Below are 14,331 nucleotides of genomic sequence, written 5' to 3'. Positions count from 1 at the left end.
AGGGCATATTGTATGTCCCTGTGACATGGGACTGGCGCAAGGCCTGACGGGAATGATGGAGGAGAGTCTCAGAGGGGGCAGGTCTTTGCACATCCCAACATTTACTGCCATTCTTTATGAAAGTTATTGAAATGTATGATAATGTTTACCAAGTCCTTAGCCCGCAAGCACTGAAATTCCTATCATGACCCTGTAAATTACAGAAAGGACACAATCAAAGACACGTCTAAGAGAAGCACTTCAAAATGGATTTTCCCTCTGTGAGCTTACGTGGCTCAAGTGTATCCTGGCTGTTCTATTTTTGGTCAGAATCCTAAATCGTAATCGCATCATGTATGGAGGAAAAAAGAAGCACATTGACCTTCAATCAGTTCCACCCACACATTCAATTTGTACAGTGCAGACTGCCCTCCAGTGGAGGCAAGCTGTAACAGCCTTACTAAGTTGACAGCACAACGACCTGAGATGAGAAGAAACAAAAAAAAAACAATGAAAGGAATGTAGAATGTAGTTGAAATGAGCACAACATTTTCTAAATTGGTGGCTAGAAAATAATAATAAAAAACATTCCAAAGACTTTTTTTTTTTTTTTTTTTAAAGATTGTAAGGAGGTAGGAAGGGTACAAATGTGTTTACACACATTTTGGTTTGAAGTGCAAAGACGGCCTTCAAGGAATCCTCCACCATTCCCTTCTGAATCCTAGAAAGTACTCCCTTATACAACCTCCCTATTTTTGATTTACTATCAACAAATGTTTTAGGATGATTAATATATGCTTATTGGGTGCAAAGACGTGTAATAAGTTCTTGAAGAAAAAAAAAAAAAACATGACAAATCAGAGAAGATATTTCTATGCTATTATACTTCAGTATGTATTTGTGTCCACATTTATAGTCATTGACATAACTATATTTTGTCAGAACATACACTTTTTTACATCGCGAAAAAATGTTGTGCAGTGCAGTGTTAAAAGGTATATTATTCCTCACAGAGCAACTGCTCCGGCACCTGCTAGCGCAGTCGAAAACAAAAGCCAAATCGCATCTTACAGTACTGTCTTTACAATGTATCGGCCCCCCTTGAACCAGTAGAAGGAGTCCCTGCAAAACGTGTGCCATCCATCGGCCTGCTGTGCAGCAGTTACACACTGATATATACATCTCTCAACCTGCGTGAGCTCCCCGCGACAGATACCCACAGGACGACCGTTGTATTCACTCATGACAATCATGAAATAAAATCGAAAGAAAACATGCCTTCTAAGTCAAACGAACTTGACGAAAAACGTCCAGAGGGCTAGTGAACAATTCATGAGAAAAAAGTGAATGCATTTCATTCTTAAATTTGATCTATTTACTCAATGATCCATCCGTATATATTTATATAGCGTGTGTTTTTTTTTTTTTTTTTTATCATTGCAGTGTTTGGCATGACTTTGGTATCAGGCATTAGTCAAAATGCACCCAATAAGGGATGCCCAAGAGCCCTTCACAAAACAGAGATTCCTTTCTCCTGGCTCCTCGGCTTTCTGCCCAGCTGTGGCCACATGTGCCTGCTAACATCGTACTGTAAAAAGCAGATGCCATGTAAGTCCAGGCCAAAGGTGAGAGGGTTTTTTTGCCAGGGTTTGGAAAAGAACATGAGGACCGATCGTGATAAAGGGCCTGACTGGTGTGTGATTCTTGGTATGCTTGTGTGAAAGAAGATAGGCGTTTACCAATCTCGAGCACGTGCAGTGCCACCTACAGTATGTATTAGGGGATCCAAGTGTGCTTGCATGGTGTACGCATGCTTGTCTTGCGTGTCCCCTCAGCCCTCTACCACAGTTCTGTTCTCTCGCCGTTTGTTCGGCTCCATCCCTGGTTGCTGCTCCGCCCTCTTCCCCATCTCGTCGGTGCTGGGCCTTGGTGCACTCCCGTGAAACACTCTCACACTCTCTGGTAACTGAACAACAGGGTTGAGGCTGAACAACTGGAGATCCTGACATGAGAACATGCAATGAGGTACACTGCCATAATAACCGAGAGCTTCAACATCCAGGGTCTGCCCGCTCTTCAGATTAAAAGCCCTGAGTATTTGAGAACTGTTTAGTCAGCTAAAGTGGAGCAAACACCCAAGACACCATATGTATAGATATTCATAAGTATGCAACCAACTGGTAGTTCTGAGTAGTTCCTCTCTGTTGTAGTGAATGAACAGCCATGTTAATAGTTAGTCAATTATTGAATGAGGAGTATTGCTAAACTAAACAGCCAATACAAGGGTTCCTCAGGACCAACACACAAGACCACTGAACCAACTGACTCAGGGGTGTCTCAATGCAGTTCTCATCCGCAGGCATGTCCTCAAGGGTCTCCACTCTTTTCCTTAACATATTGCATCCTGGACCACTCCTCGGCTGGGAAAGTACCACTAGATTATGGTTTGCACATTTTTTGTTTTCTTAGAATGAGCGTTTTTTGTGGTAGTTGGCTGCCTGGCAAATGGTGCATCCTTTCTAAAACACTGCTGACCTTTTCCAGACGTGGACACGTCCAAATCAGGTGCAAATACACTGTGATTCATTCATTTGTGTGTGTGTGTGTGTGTGTGTGTGTTTGGAATGACTGTAGAAATATAGTATCATAAACTAGATGATGTACAACTGGGCTGCGTTTCATAGTGGTGCTTAATGTTGTGAAACATAGAGTATTTATGCTTGCTTAGCTGTGTCATTAGAATAGCAGTAATGACGGTTAATTAAACTAATTTATTTTTAATTAAGTCTGCAAAGAGTCCATATGTACAAGTCATTTTTATGAAACACACAGTATATTTTACAGATTATTCTACAGAACAATCATAGTTTTGCCACTTTCTGTATCTAGTAAAAAAAAAAGACGAGCTAAAACATGGTTACTAAGTGGGTTTTTAGTATTTTTCTTGTTTTCTTTAAATTACACGGGTTTCAAGAGCTAAGCTACAGGGGAAGTGGCAGGCGTTACAACACAGGGCAGCGTTAAGGCTACCGAACTTTATACCATAAGCAAGGTGGCAACGAAATACGTTCCCACGACAGCCACTACACACAGAGAGAGCATTTGAACAGCAAGCTGGTTCTTCTCAGTCCTTGTTGTGCCTTTGTTACTTTGGGTGCTTCGATCCAGCCACGGCAGCCAGGTTCACAAACAACAATACCAACGTCCTTTCGTCACTCGTTTCACGTGCCAGCACACTCACCGAGACGATGACAACACCAAACGGTATTCTCCCCGTCTGTCTCCCGATCAAGCCAAGTTCTCCATTCTGTCAGCTCACACCTCGGTCGGCGATGTCATCCAGTCTCACCATTTCATCCAAGTTGTCATCCACAGGACTCCACTGTTTCCTAGTTACGGTGTTGCAACTAAACTTCACAGTGTGACAGAACCAAGTGGTGGGTACGGAGTGAAACACAGTTATTGGTTCTGTCAAAAGATATAGGAGACAAAGTAAGGCGATACTGAACATCTTCTGTACCTCGAACGTATAAGACTCCTCATCTTTATTACGTTTCAGCAAGCTGAACAGCCCCAGGTGATTCAGCAAGTTACAATAAGCAGTTTGGACTGAGTTCAAAAGCGTTATCATTGAACTGTTTGATGGATGGTCTTAACAGATACCGAGCAATTTGGTCAATAATTGTTTTGTACTTTTGTCTATGCCTTTACATCTTCTTCTGTCTTGCAATGATGAATGATTTGTAGTGCCGAGACGTAAACTGTCTGTGTCGTTTGTCCTGTGTGAAAAATACATCCTCTCTAGCCAAAACAATAAAGCCTGCAGTTGGAATAAAACACGGAAGAAGGGAATGATGACAAAATTGCGCAAAAGAAAACCCCAAAACACTTATGTTGCATTTTGTTTTTGTGCAATGGAACGATGAAGCAGGCCCGGTCACTGATTCACTTTTGAATAACCTAATTTCCTGGTTTTCCCACCACCTCCCAGCATGCCTTTGAAAGTCATTGTGAGGTGACCCTCAACATTTAGCATGCAAGTGCTCTCGACTGCACAACAAACCCTCTGATTTCTGCGTTAATGTGTAGCAGCAGGTCATTGTAGTGTTTGACTTGGTTTAAGTCTGTATCTTTGTGTCATGACCATCTGTTTGGCCACGGGAGCAGTACGTTCAGATGATAAAACGGTGCATTTACTTCTTTTTCTTGAGATCTTTCTTAAATTATTGTTGCTCACCTGGTGCTGAATAAATACATTTAAAAAGGTGCTACCACTGTGGACTGCGGTCCACTTTTTTGCTTTCAGATAGCATAGCCTTCCGGGTGACTGAGAGGACCTGCACCCCACAAACTTGCAGTCTCAAAATGCTCAAGAGCTAGCACCTCAAATCCACACAGTTTACAGCCAAACTCAACTCTCAATGGTGCCATTTTGATTTTCCAACCTGCACACAAAAAAACAGAGATTCTCTGTTCACATTATGTTAAATGTACTGGTTTCAGCGTACAGTATGTTTTTTTTATTTTACTATGATTCTGTCTGCACTAGAATTTCTTTCTTTCTTTTGTCTGAGAGAATTAAATTAGCAGATGATAAAATGCATCTTTTTGGCAAACGCACAGGAGCACAAATGTACTTCAGCTACTGAAATTTGGGTAAAAAAGAAATCTCTATATATATATATATAGAACGTGATTGCTGTGTTGTAAATTCCTGTCATCTATATGTCCTTAATCTGTATGTATCTATTTTTGTTGTTATTGTAGAATTGGCTGTAATATTTTGTTTAAAAATGGATTTGGTATTCCAATGAAGCAACTATGGTTGTTATATTAATTGCTGCTGATTTTTGAAATTGTTATCAAATGGTGTTGGGAAATATTGCTTTGTTTATATTGAAACAATTTCTAGATTGTGTTAGCTTGTTGGTGTATTTGACAAATCTATCAGGATACTCCCTAGACTATATGATTTAGCCGGGGTATTCCAAAAGTTTGCAAAATGTCAGTAGGTAAATTGGCTACAATCTGTAGCATCTTTATGAAATTGTACTCATACAACCTATGTTGTGACTGAGATCATATAAGGAATAATTTCTTTGTTGTTGTTAAGTATACAATGTAAGTAAATTGTTTCATGGAATCCCCGTTTCTTTAAAAAAGCAAAACTGATGTCCTATTTTTTTGGGAACAATATGAGTATTACTAATAACATATGGTGCTACAGTTCTTTTTGTATGTTTTGGTTTTTAGATGAAAAGAGAAATATTATGCTGAAAATGTAATGTTAAGCCTTACTGTAGATTCATATATCAGACTGTTCATCCCAGAAGAGAAAAATAAATATAGTATTTGAAAGTGCAATATATATATATATATATATATACACATATATATCAGTGCTGGATTCACATGCATGTTTTTTTAGATTTAAAAAAACCAAAAGGGATTCAGTTGCAGTATATGGCCTGGTGTGAGATGTAAGCCGACACACAGTGAATGTGTTGCAATATAATGCTTTTACAGTTCTTCATTTCGCTAATCAAAGGCCTACACGCTCAAACAGGTGTTTTCATTTATTTTGATGAAACCTCTGCAGATTAATGTTGAGTTATGCTGGAGATTACTGTATGTGATAACACAAAGTTGCTGCACTAATAAAAAATGATGAAGGAGAGCGAGGAAACTGAGACACATGACAATCAACCTGAGAAACGGCTAATCAGGCACACAAGTGAAAACACCTGTGTGGTTGGATCATGGGCGCACTAGATCAAATCATCTTGCAAGTCATTTTAGTAACACACTAGCTTACGAGGGACATTATTTTGCACATCAAAACAATGGTTACAATGAGGATGTTGAGACATGGGCATCGCTTACATTTAACTTCCAGGGCAGTTCTAGGGTCAGCAGTAAGGATAGTGTCAGGGCAACAAACACGTTTAGACCTATCTTAGCAGGAAAGCACGATTATTAACAGAATTTTATTTAGCTATAGTTAAATTAGATATATGGGTCATATACCATGGCTGCACGGTGGTGTAGTGGCTAGCACTGTCGCCTCACAGCAAGAGGGCCGCGGGTCCTTCTGTGTGGAGTTTGCATGTTCTCCCCGTGGCAGCGTGGGTTCTCTCCGGGCTCTCCGGCTTCCTCCCACAGTCCAAAGACATGCTGCAGGTTAATTGATCTCTAAATGTCCCATAGGTGTGAATGTGAGAGTGAATGGTTGTATGTCCCTACATGTGCCCTCGATGGACTGGCGGCCTGTCCAGGGTGTCCCCTGCCTTCGCCCTATGTCAGCTGGGATAGGCTCCAGCGCCCCCGCGACCCTAATGAGGATTAAGCGGTATTGAAAATGGATGGATGGATGGATGGATGGATGGATGGGTCATATATGTAAAATGTCAGCTGTAAAACATAAATAAAACTACATCAGGCCAACTGTTGATAGAGTTATTACGTGATAAACAAAAAGTGAGATGTGGGGGTTTTCCTGAGGAGAACTGAGACAACATTTCAAACTCTTCTCCAAAAGAGTAAATTGCCGTGAAGCTGGTTCGAACGAATAATTAATTAAAATTGCTAAAATAATTTAAGAAAAAATGTATCCGGCCTCCTATGCATTTATAGCTGTAGGTATTTGGTATAAAGTGAGTGGGTCAGTCGCTCATTAAAGTAGGCCTACCGCTTCGTCAAACAGCCTCTGGGTTGTCAGTGGCAGCTGTTTTGGTTTGTGCAGAGCAAAGCATGCTGGACCATAGTTTATACGCCCAAAATGGCGGCACGATTGAAAAGTTTTGCTTGTTTTATCCGAGTTTGTCTTCCTTACAGACTATTTGTTTAGTATAGTGTTCGCGGCACAAACGCATATTACTTCCGCAGTGGTGGCACGCAGGCATTTTCTTCAAATGCCTGTCGAATAAGGGAGGAGGAAATCAGGATGGCGTTTCGCTATCCGCTCAAATTCCGGCATCACTTTATCAACGCTAGGCTAACAAGCTAGTAACTACTTTCTGATGAGCGCTGGTTAAAAAGCTTCGCTCGCTGGCGACAGTTATGTCTCGTCTCACCTGGATCACCACGCTGAATGTGAGGAAGAGGGCATTTCCATAGAAATGGAGGAGGATGTGAAAAAAGTGAAAAAGGTAAGTCGGGCGGTTGACAGTTACTTTTCACCGCAAGTTGACAAGCTAGCATGCTAACTTTCTACAGTCAGACCCGGCTAGCTTAGCGGCTAGCTGGCTAAGTTAAGACCGATATCCAGCAAATATGAGCGACCAGGGGGAGAAGCGGTCACGTCAACACGCCGACAGATGAACACGGTTTTCATTAGAGGGGAGGAATGTGTACATGTGCATATTGGATGGTATATAAAGGGAACGCTAAGTTCAGTAAGGCGCAAAAGATTGAACCCCAAAAAGATCGCGTAAAGTGTTTTTAAATTACGATTTTAAACGTGTCCTTACTGTGTCGGATTCAGGATGATTGTATTGTTCTAAAATAGCTTATCAACTTCCACACTGTTTTGCCTTCGTTCGTTGTGTCGTCAGCTGTGGACATTTACGTTAAACGTAAAGTACTTTCACGGAAAGCATCAGCCATCGTCGTGTGAATCTGTTGTGGGGATTTTAAACAGTGAGTGTTGATGCTGTTAAAATCACAGTGTTCTCAAAACGTGTTACGATCTGTGTTCAACATCAGCTGTCAAAGACGCACACACGCACGCACACACAGCCTAATTAATGATCCCGTTCAACAAAGAGACAGATCTGTATGTTCAGACACACAGCCGACATTCCTTTAATCTATGTGTTTTAGAGCAGACACAAAGGAGCAGGAGGAAGCTGAAGGGCAGGACCCACCAAATCGAGGCAGGACATGACACACTGAGAATCTCTCTCAACCTGATCAGTGTAATGCAAAGTTGTGCTGGTCATTCCATATACATTTTTTTTCTGACAAACACACTAATGTTACTTCTCTAATTCCACCTCTCGATGTGAAGGGGAATTTGGACGGAAATGAAGTGATATCCTTGTGTGAAGAGGGTTTGTTGTGACAAGGAAATGTTTTTGTCAGCTGTGTTGACTAGCCCAAATTCTGCTCTTTTTGATAAGACATACATTTAAAACTTCCACTCCAGAATACATTTTATTGCTAATTATAAGTAGTTTGTTTGTGGCGGTGGAAAAATTCTTATTTTTAGCCTTTTCAGTAGTTCATTTTTTCTACTTTATGAAACCGGCTTGAGGTGGAGCACCTACTGTTCAGGGTTGATCTTTACTTTGAGGCATCAGTGTCACCAATGCATAATGTTGTATGTGCCACTTGGTGGGGATAATGAGCACAGTATGTGTGTTTTTAAAGGGAAAGCTCGGCCCCTTCATAAAATGATATGATATTGTTACTTTCACTTTGTTAACTGATTTTATGTGAACTTCTGTAAAGTCTTTAAGCTGTCAAAGGTATTTGGAGAAGTTAAGGAATCTGACAGCTATATACAAATTAAGTTGTCCATTATTCTTTCGTGTAAGAAAGTCTGAAAGTCCACCTTCCCTCGTTGTCACCGTAGCCATCACCGCGCAAAGAAGACATACATCCCCTCCACTTATGTTAACTGGCTTTCACCCAAAAGGCACTCGTTCATCTTGAGCAAATTAGCTGGGGTCAAACACGGTAGCTCTGGTCTCACATTTCACAAGGATAAGCCTTAAAATGTTAATGCACTTTGTTTTCACAAGCTACACACTCTTAAATAATGCACTGGTCGTGCTGTTCTATAGAGTCTAAAGTCTGTGATCAAATGTCCGCACATCAAGCAGGAACCAAATTAAGGTGGCAGTGTAAGAGTCAAATACACCTTCCTGACCCTTTTCTGCATTCATCCCTATTGTGTTATTAAACTACAGCTTATTGTGTGCACTTGTTGCCTTATTGAAGCTGCAGTGTAAACAGCGTTTCAGATGGGACATCTGTGGTTTGCATTATAGAGTAGACAAGGTCTTTTATGGACCTTTAGTTGCAGAGCTGAGTCCTGATCGATTTGATGCAAGGCATCGCAATAAGATCTGGAGCAGATTATCACTCACCGCACACCATCTTTGCATGTCGTCAACAGCTGTGGAGCAGTTTTCAGAACACGAGATGTCACAGTTTTGAAAGCGTTTCAATATTCAAAGCACGCAAATGCGTGTGTCATCACAGGAAGTTGTGGCTAGTCCCTTTCCTGTTCTTGAACCCGAGTACAGAAACTTCCCTTCCTCAGCGAGGGGAGTCACACTGTTTTGTACGTCTGTCACCGGTTGGCAGTTGTCACTGTGTGCGAGTGGAGGCAACAGGTGACTAGTCCAGACAGTTGGAGCGTGGCAGCATCTGTGGCTACGCAGTGTGCTTGCCGGTAATACGCGAGAGGGTTCATGGAGAACGAGGTAGGCTTTCTTAAAAAGGCTTTGAGCTAGAAACACGCAAACAAAATGTTTTGTATTATGCTAATGGTCACAATCGTTCAGGGCGTTAGTTAAGCACACTTAACTGAGCTAGTGTTGACATTTTACCGGTCGATACAAGCCGTATGCAAAGCAATGCAGAAGCTTTATTGTTTTTCAGCAGAAATTACAAGGCATATAAGTACCACAGTCAACAGAAGTTTAATATAGTTTCTGCATTTATTTTTGTGGAGAGACATTAAACGTGTCTTTACTATGTTGCCAGCTCATTGCAACTAAATCGTTAAGTCAATCGATATGAGTAGGCCTTGTAAATATGTATAATGTATTATTTCATAGAAACTGATGACGCCAAAGGTTCATAATTAGTTTAAAGTTTAAAATGTTATACAGCGCATTTCGGATGGCGGCTTCACAATCTTCTGATGTCTCTTCTCAACTCTGCTCTCTTTGTCTTCATTCACCAGCCGGGTATCGTGTCTCCGTTCAAGCGAGTCTTCCTGAAAGGAGAGAAGGGGAGAGACAAGAAGGCCCAGGAGAAGACCACCGAGCGCAGGGCACTCCACACCTTCTCACTCTCTCAGCCTGACCACCGTATTGACCCCGACATCCTGCTTAATGACTATATTGAGAAGGAAGTCAAAGTGAGTGTGACAATATATAAAAATATGTTGTAAATCGCAAGTACGTTTGGTTTACCTTGATTGTTGTTGTTTTTTTTTTTAAAACAACTCTAAAAGTAAATCATTTGTGCATGTTCTGTCTTGTCCAGTACTTGGGACAGCTGACATCAGTTCCAGGATACTTGAACCCATCAAGTCGCACTGAAGTGCTGCAGCTCATCGACAATGCAAGGGTAAGTTTCTAATTTGATGTCAGTAGGTGGCTCTCCCTTTTTTCTTGCGTTTTTTCAAAATGAGCTGTGATAGTTTTTCACATGACCTCATTAATTATATTCAATTAAATTCCTTGAAGAAAAAGAAGAAGAAGAAGAAGAAGAAAAAAATTAAATCAAATATATATATATATATATATATATATAAATAAATAAATAAATTAGTTCACTTTTATATGAAGAGATAATGCAGGTGATAAAAGCTTTCATGCTTATTTGTAGTGAACTGTAATATTAAAGTTGTCAAATATGGTCTTTTTCATTTCTATCATCACATGTGGCATTACCCGCATTGTATGCCTTTTTTGTTTCTCAGAAGTCCCATCAGTTGACAAGCCAGCTGACCTCAGAACAGGACGCAGTGGTGAGCTTGTCAGCGTACAACATTAAGCTTGTGTGGCGCGATGGAGAAGACATCATCCTGAGAGTGCCCATCCATGATATCGCTGCTGTCTCCTACATCAGGGATGACTCTTTGCACCTTGTGGTGATCAAAACGGGTAAATAAGTAAACAATCAACGGTTCCATTCAGTGTTGAAATTAGTCATATTGTTGTGTTCAGAGGAGGAGGAGCTTTATACAGTGATCATCTAGACAGTAAATATCTGTTGTCCTGTTGAAACACACTTTTTAAATTTGTAGCCTATGTTGTCGGGTCTCTCAGGTTTTTTCTGGTTAACAATGATGGGAAATTATTTTGTAACTCTAGACAGTGTGGCCCAATAATAAAGAAAAGTTTTGATACATTAGATTATAAAAATGCCTTGAGTCGACAACATTTGAACATTTTAATCATTTAATTTGACACTGTGCCCTTTTTCTGTGTTTTTCAGCCCAGGAGTCGGGAGGTTCTCCATGTCCCAGCTCGTGTCCTGATCTCAACAAGTCTCAGACCCTGAGCTCTTTATCGGAGAGCGGAGCCGTGCTTGTGGAAGTCTGCTGTTTGCTTGTGCTGGCTGTTGATAACAAGGTATGATTTTGAATCTGCAGAGTTTATTTCTTTAAGTTTGGTTACACAGGTGGAGCGATGTCTTTTGGACCAAGGTGCACACCAAATTAACTTACTGAGAAATATTTAAATTAGTATTTACATTTTGGCTCCTAGGCTCCTGTAGTGCTGTGTCTTAAAGGTTCCTTCTGCCGTGTTGGACCTCTAGCAGCACTATGGAGCAGCATTTCAACAAGTGTTAACATGACTTTTGTTTGTTTCTTAGGCAGCAGCAGAGGAGCTGTGTCTCCTGCTCAGCCAGGTCTTTCAGATTGTGTACACAGAATCAACTATCGACTTCTTGGACAGAGCCATTTTTGATGGAGCGACTACGCCTACCAGACACCTTTCTCTCTACAGTGGTAAAGGAAAAACAGACTTGCTCTCTCTCAAAAAAAAAAAAAAACTTACTCAAGCATTGTTTTGATTTTACAAACAAACTTAACAAGTGTGTGTTTGTCAAATTTTATTTGGTGTAAAATAGTATTTTTCCCAAAAAAATATTCTTCAGATGATTCTTCAAGTAAAGTGGATATTAAGGAGGCCTTTGAAGAAGAAGAAGCCAGCACATTGTACGTATACAGTTGAGGAGCCGTACTTTGAGGATTCTATATTGGGCACAGTGATGCAGAAAGATTTTGACATGTCCGTGCAAGTGTGTTACTTTTGCTTGTCACTTACAAAGGATGTATCTCTCTTCTCTCAGCCCTTTTCAAGTCTCTATGGAGGCAGAAGGAAACTCTCCATCAGCATCGACCCCGGCGTCCCCTCAGACGAAGACCGCGAGTGAAGGAGAGCTCAGCACCACTGCTGCCGAGCTGCTGCAGGACTACATGACCACAGTACAAATCTTTCCTTGTCACTTGACGCTTTTGGGAGCTTTTTCTTTCAAGCTGTGTTCATTCTTGTTTTGATTTTCAATATCTTTTTCTTCCCCTTCTAGCTGCGCACAAAGCTCTCATCGCAGGAGATCCAGCAGTTTGCCACCTTGCTCCATGAATACCGTAACGGGGCCTCAATTCATGAGTTCTGCATTAACCTGCGACAGCTCTATGGGGACAGCAGAAAGTTCCTTCTACTTGGTACGACCACTGTATTTCCGCATCAGTTCTTGCATGTCCTTTTAAAGACGTTAAGATGTCATGTCGGACACAACCCATGACCGTATGCATTGTTATGTGCCCCTGCAGGCCTGCGACCCTTCATACCAGAGAAGGACAGCCAGCACTTTGAGAATTTCCTCGAGACCATCGGGGTGAAGGACGGCCGCGGCATCATTACAGACAGCTTTGGTCGTTACCGACGCACAGCCAGCTCTGCCTCCGATTCCACCACCAACGGCAACGGAGCAGCGGGAGGCAGCGCAGCCTCAGACGAGGGCCAGGAGGCCCCCGAGGGAGACGAATGGGACCGCATGATCACTGACATCAGCAACGACATTGAAGCTCTCGGCTGCAGTATGGACCAGGAGGGAGTGACACCCTGACACACGATGAATAAAGGGAGGTATTTTTTGCAGGAGCTGAGGACTCCTAATGGCAGCCACTCCTCAAATGAACAGTAGGCACGAGCTGAGCAGATCAGATGAAGGGGGTCCTTAGCACTGACCTAAGATTTTCGTTTATTGTATTTTCCTCTAATTATCAAGAGGATGTTTTATTTTCCCTACGCACTCAAGGAAAACCTCAACCTATTACCACAAAAACATGAAGTCAACAAATGCACTTATGCAGTCCCTGTACATGACAAGCAGTTAGTTGGCTATTTTTGCAATTCGGAGGGATTCATAGCCTCTGAGAGAGAGAGAGAGAGATATATTTTTTTTCTTCTTTTTTACGTTTCTTTGATTTTGTACTTTATTGGCAGTATCTGCCACGGCTGTCAGCAATGTAGCGAATAGCTCCCTTTGAGATTATTTCAGTCTCTTGAATACCATCAAAGATGTTTTCAAAGCTTAAGACTGAGGCTGTACTTGTTTGTGCTATCGTAATACTATAGGTCACTCGGCTTCATCCACCAGGAGAACTTTGGTTATTTTCATGTATTTCATATTCTGTTCATCCCTGTGAGAGCGTAACATTTTGCTATATTTAGTTTTTAGTAAGATTTGTGTACCACTTTGTTTCACAATTTTTATATATATATATATATATATATATATATATATATATATATATATATATAAAAATTGTAAAAACAAAAATTATTATTCAATTAAAGCGATTGAATGGTGACTGTATTTGACAAAGCCATTTAGGTTATGGCTGATGTAAATCTGTTTTTTGTTCTCGTGCAGGTCATATGTCTTGTGTCATTACATTTATCTGTCATTGTGCCTTTACACTGCAGTACTGCAGCCATCTGTCTGTCACACAGAGACGGGTAATTATGTACTGTAACTACAGTCGTTGAGCAAATCATGGTTATTAAATAACAGCTATTTTACAATGTCTGCTTTCTTTGTTACATTATAAGCATTACAAACGATGATTATCCTTCACACCTGTTGCATTATGAGCAGTTTTAAACTTCACAAGGGGTGAAAGTTTAATCCTCTCTGATCATTTGCTTGGATGCACTTAAACTGCTGGTGGAACTTCAGTCTGAATTACATCAAAGCAATCATGCCAGATGTTCCCCCTCAAAGTTGGGGATTAGTTTTGTAAGTCTGAGTGACGAGAAATTGGCAGGACGACTTGAGTCGAGCACATTCCAGTCTGCAAAAACCAGACTTTTAAACCTTTTCTTTCACGGCTCTACTTCTACGAGTTTCCTCAGCAGGTTTGAGGAGTGCACCGGGTGGTCTCGTGTGCATGGTGTGCATGCACAGACGGGAACACTACACCTGGTTTCAAATGGCCGCTTCGGCTCGAGACACCGTCTGCCTCCAACAAAAGGATGAGATGATCAAGAAGCCGAAGATCAGATTCTTTCTCATGACACAAGCGCGCTATTTGTGGTTAATTTACGGCGATGTTGCGTCATTGTTTTTGTTGCAGAGGGAGAGTAAATGATTGTT

General features: G+C 41.2%; 1 protein-coding gene and 1 long non-coding RNA gene across 3 annotated transcripts; one reads left to right on the top strand and one right to left on the bottom strand.

Annotated features, from left to right (window-relative positions):
• Positions 1–2,730: 2,730 nt before the first annotated feature.
• Positions 2,731–9,121, bottom strand: LOC117727415. Its single transcript, XR_004609042.1, has 2 exons — positions 9,072–9,121; positions 2,731–3,447 (listed from the first exon to the last, which is right to left on the bottom strand). It is a non-coding gene; the product is annotated as an uncharacterized LOC117727415 (long non-coding RNA).
• ccm2 (CCM2 scaffold protein) lies at positions 6,727–13,757 on the top strand. Of its 2 annotated transcripts, none has more exons than XM_034527704.1 (10): positions 6,727–7,127; positions 9,896–10,072; positions 10,201–10,284; positions 10,640–10,823; positions 11,158–11,294; positions 11,539–11,674; positions 11,824–11,884; positions 12,019–12,154; positions 12,256–12,394; positions 12,503–13,757. In XM_034527704.1, the coding sequence occupies exons 1-10, from the start codon at positions 7,098–7,100 to the stop codon at positions 12,796–12,798; spliced, it is 1,380 nt and encodes a 459-aa protein (XP_034383595.1). In that variant the 5' UTR covers positions 6,727–7,097; the 3' UTR covers positions 12,799–13,757. The 2 variants fall into 2 exon arrangements, with proteins under 2 accessions (XP_034383595.1, XP_034383596.1); XM_034527705.1 differs by lacking the exon at positions 6,727–7,127 and adding an exon at positions 8,376–9,410.
• Positions 13,758–14,331: the final 574 nt, after the last annotated feature.

This window comes from Cyclopterus lumpus, chromosome 24 (genome assembly GCF_009769545.1).
Source record: "Cyclopterus lumpus isolate fCycLum1 chromosome 24, fCycLum1.pri, whole genome shotgun sequence".
In the NCBI taxonomy this organism is placed as follows: domain Eukaryota; kingdom Metazoa; phylum Chordata; class Actinopteri; order Perciformes; family Cyclopteridae; genus Cyclopterus; species Cyclopterus lumpus.
Note: the sequence above shows the minus strand (reverse complement) of the source record. Positions and strands in the feature narration are given on the sequence as shown.

Excerpts from the sequence above, each read along its gene's own strand:
- ccm2 (XM_034527704.1), top strand. The coding sequence starts at position 7,098 with ATGGAGGAGGATGTGAAAAAAGTGAAAAAG. Across the intron at positions 11,675-11,823 it reads ACACCTTTCTCTCTACAGTG|ATGATTCTTCAAGTAAAGTG; the intron begins GTAAAGGAAAAA and ends AATATTCTTCAG. Across the intron at positions 12,395-12,502 it reads CAGAAAGTTCCTTCTACTTG|GCCTGCGACCCTTCATACCA; the intron begins GTACGACCACTG and ends GTGCCCCTGCAG.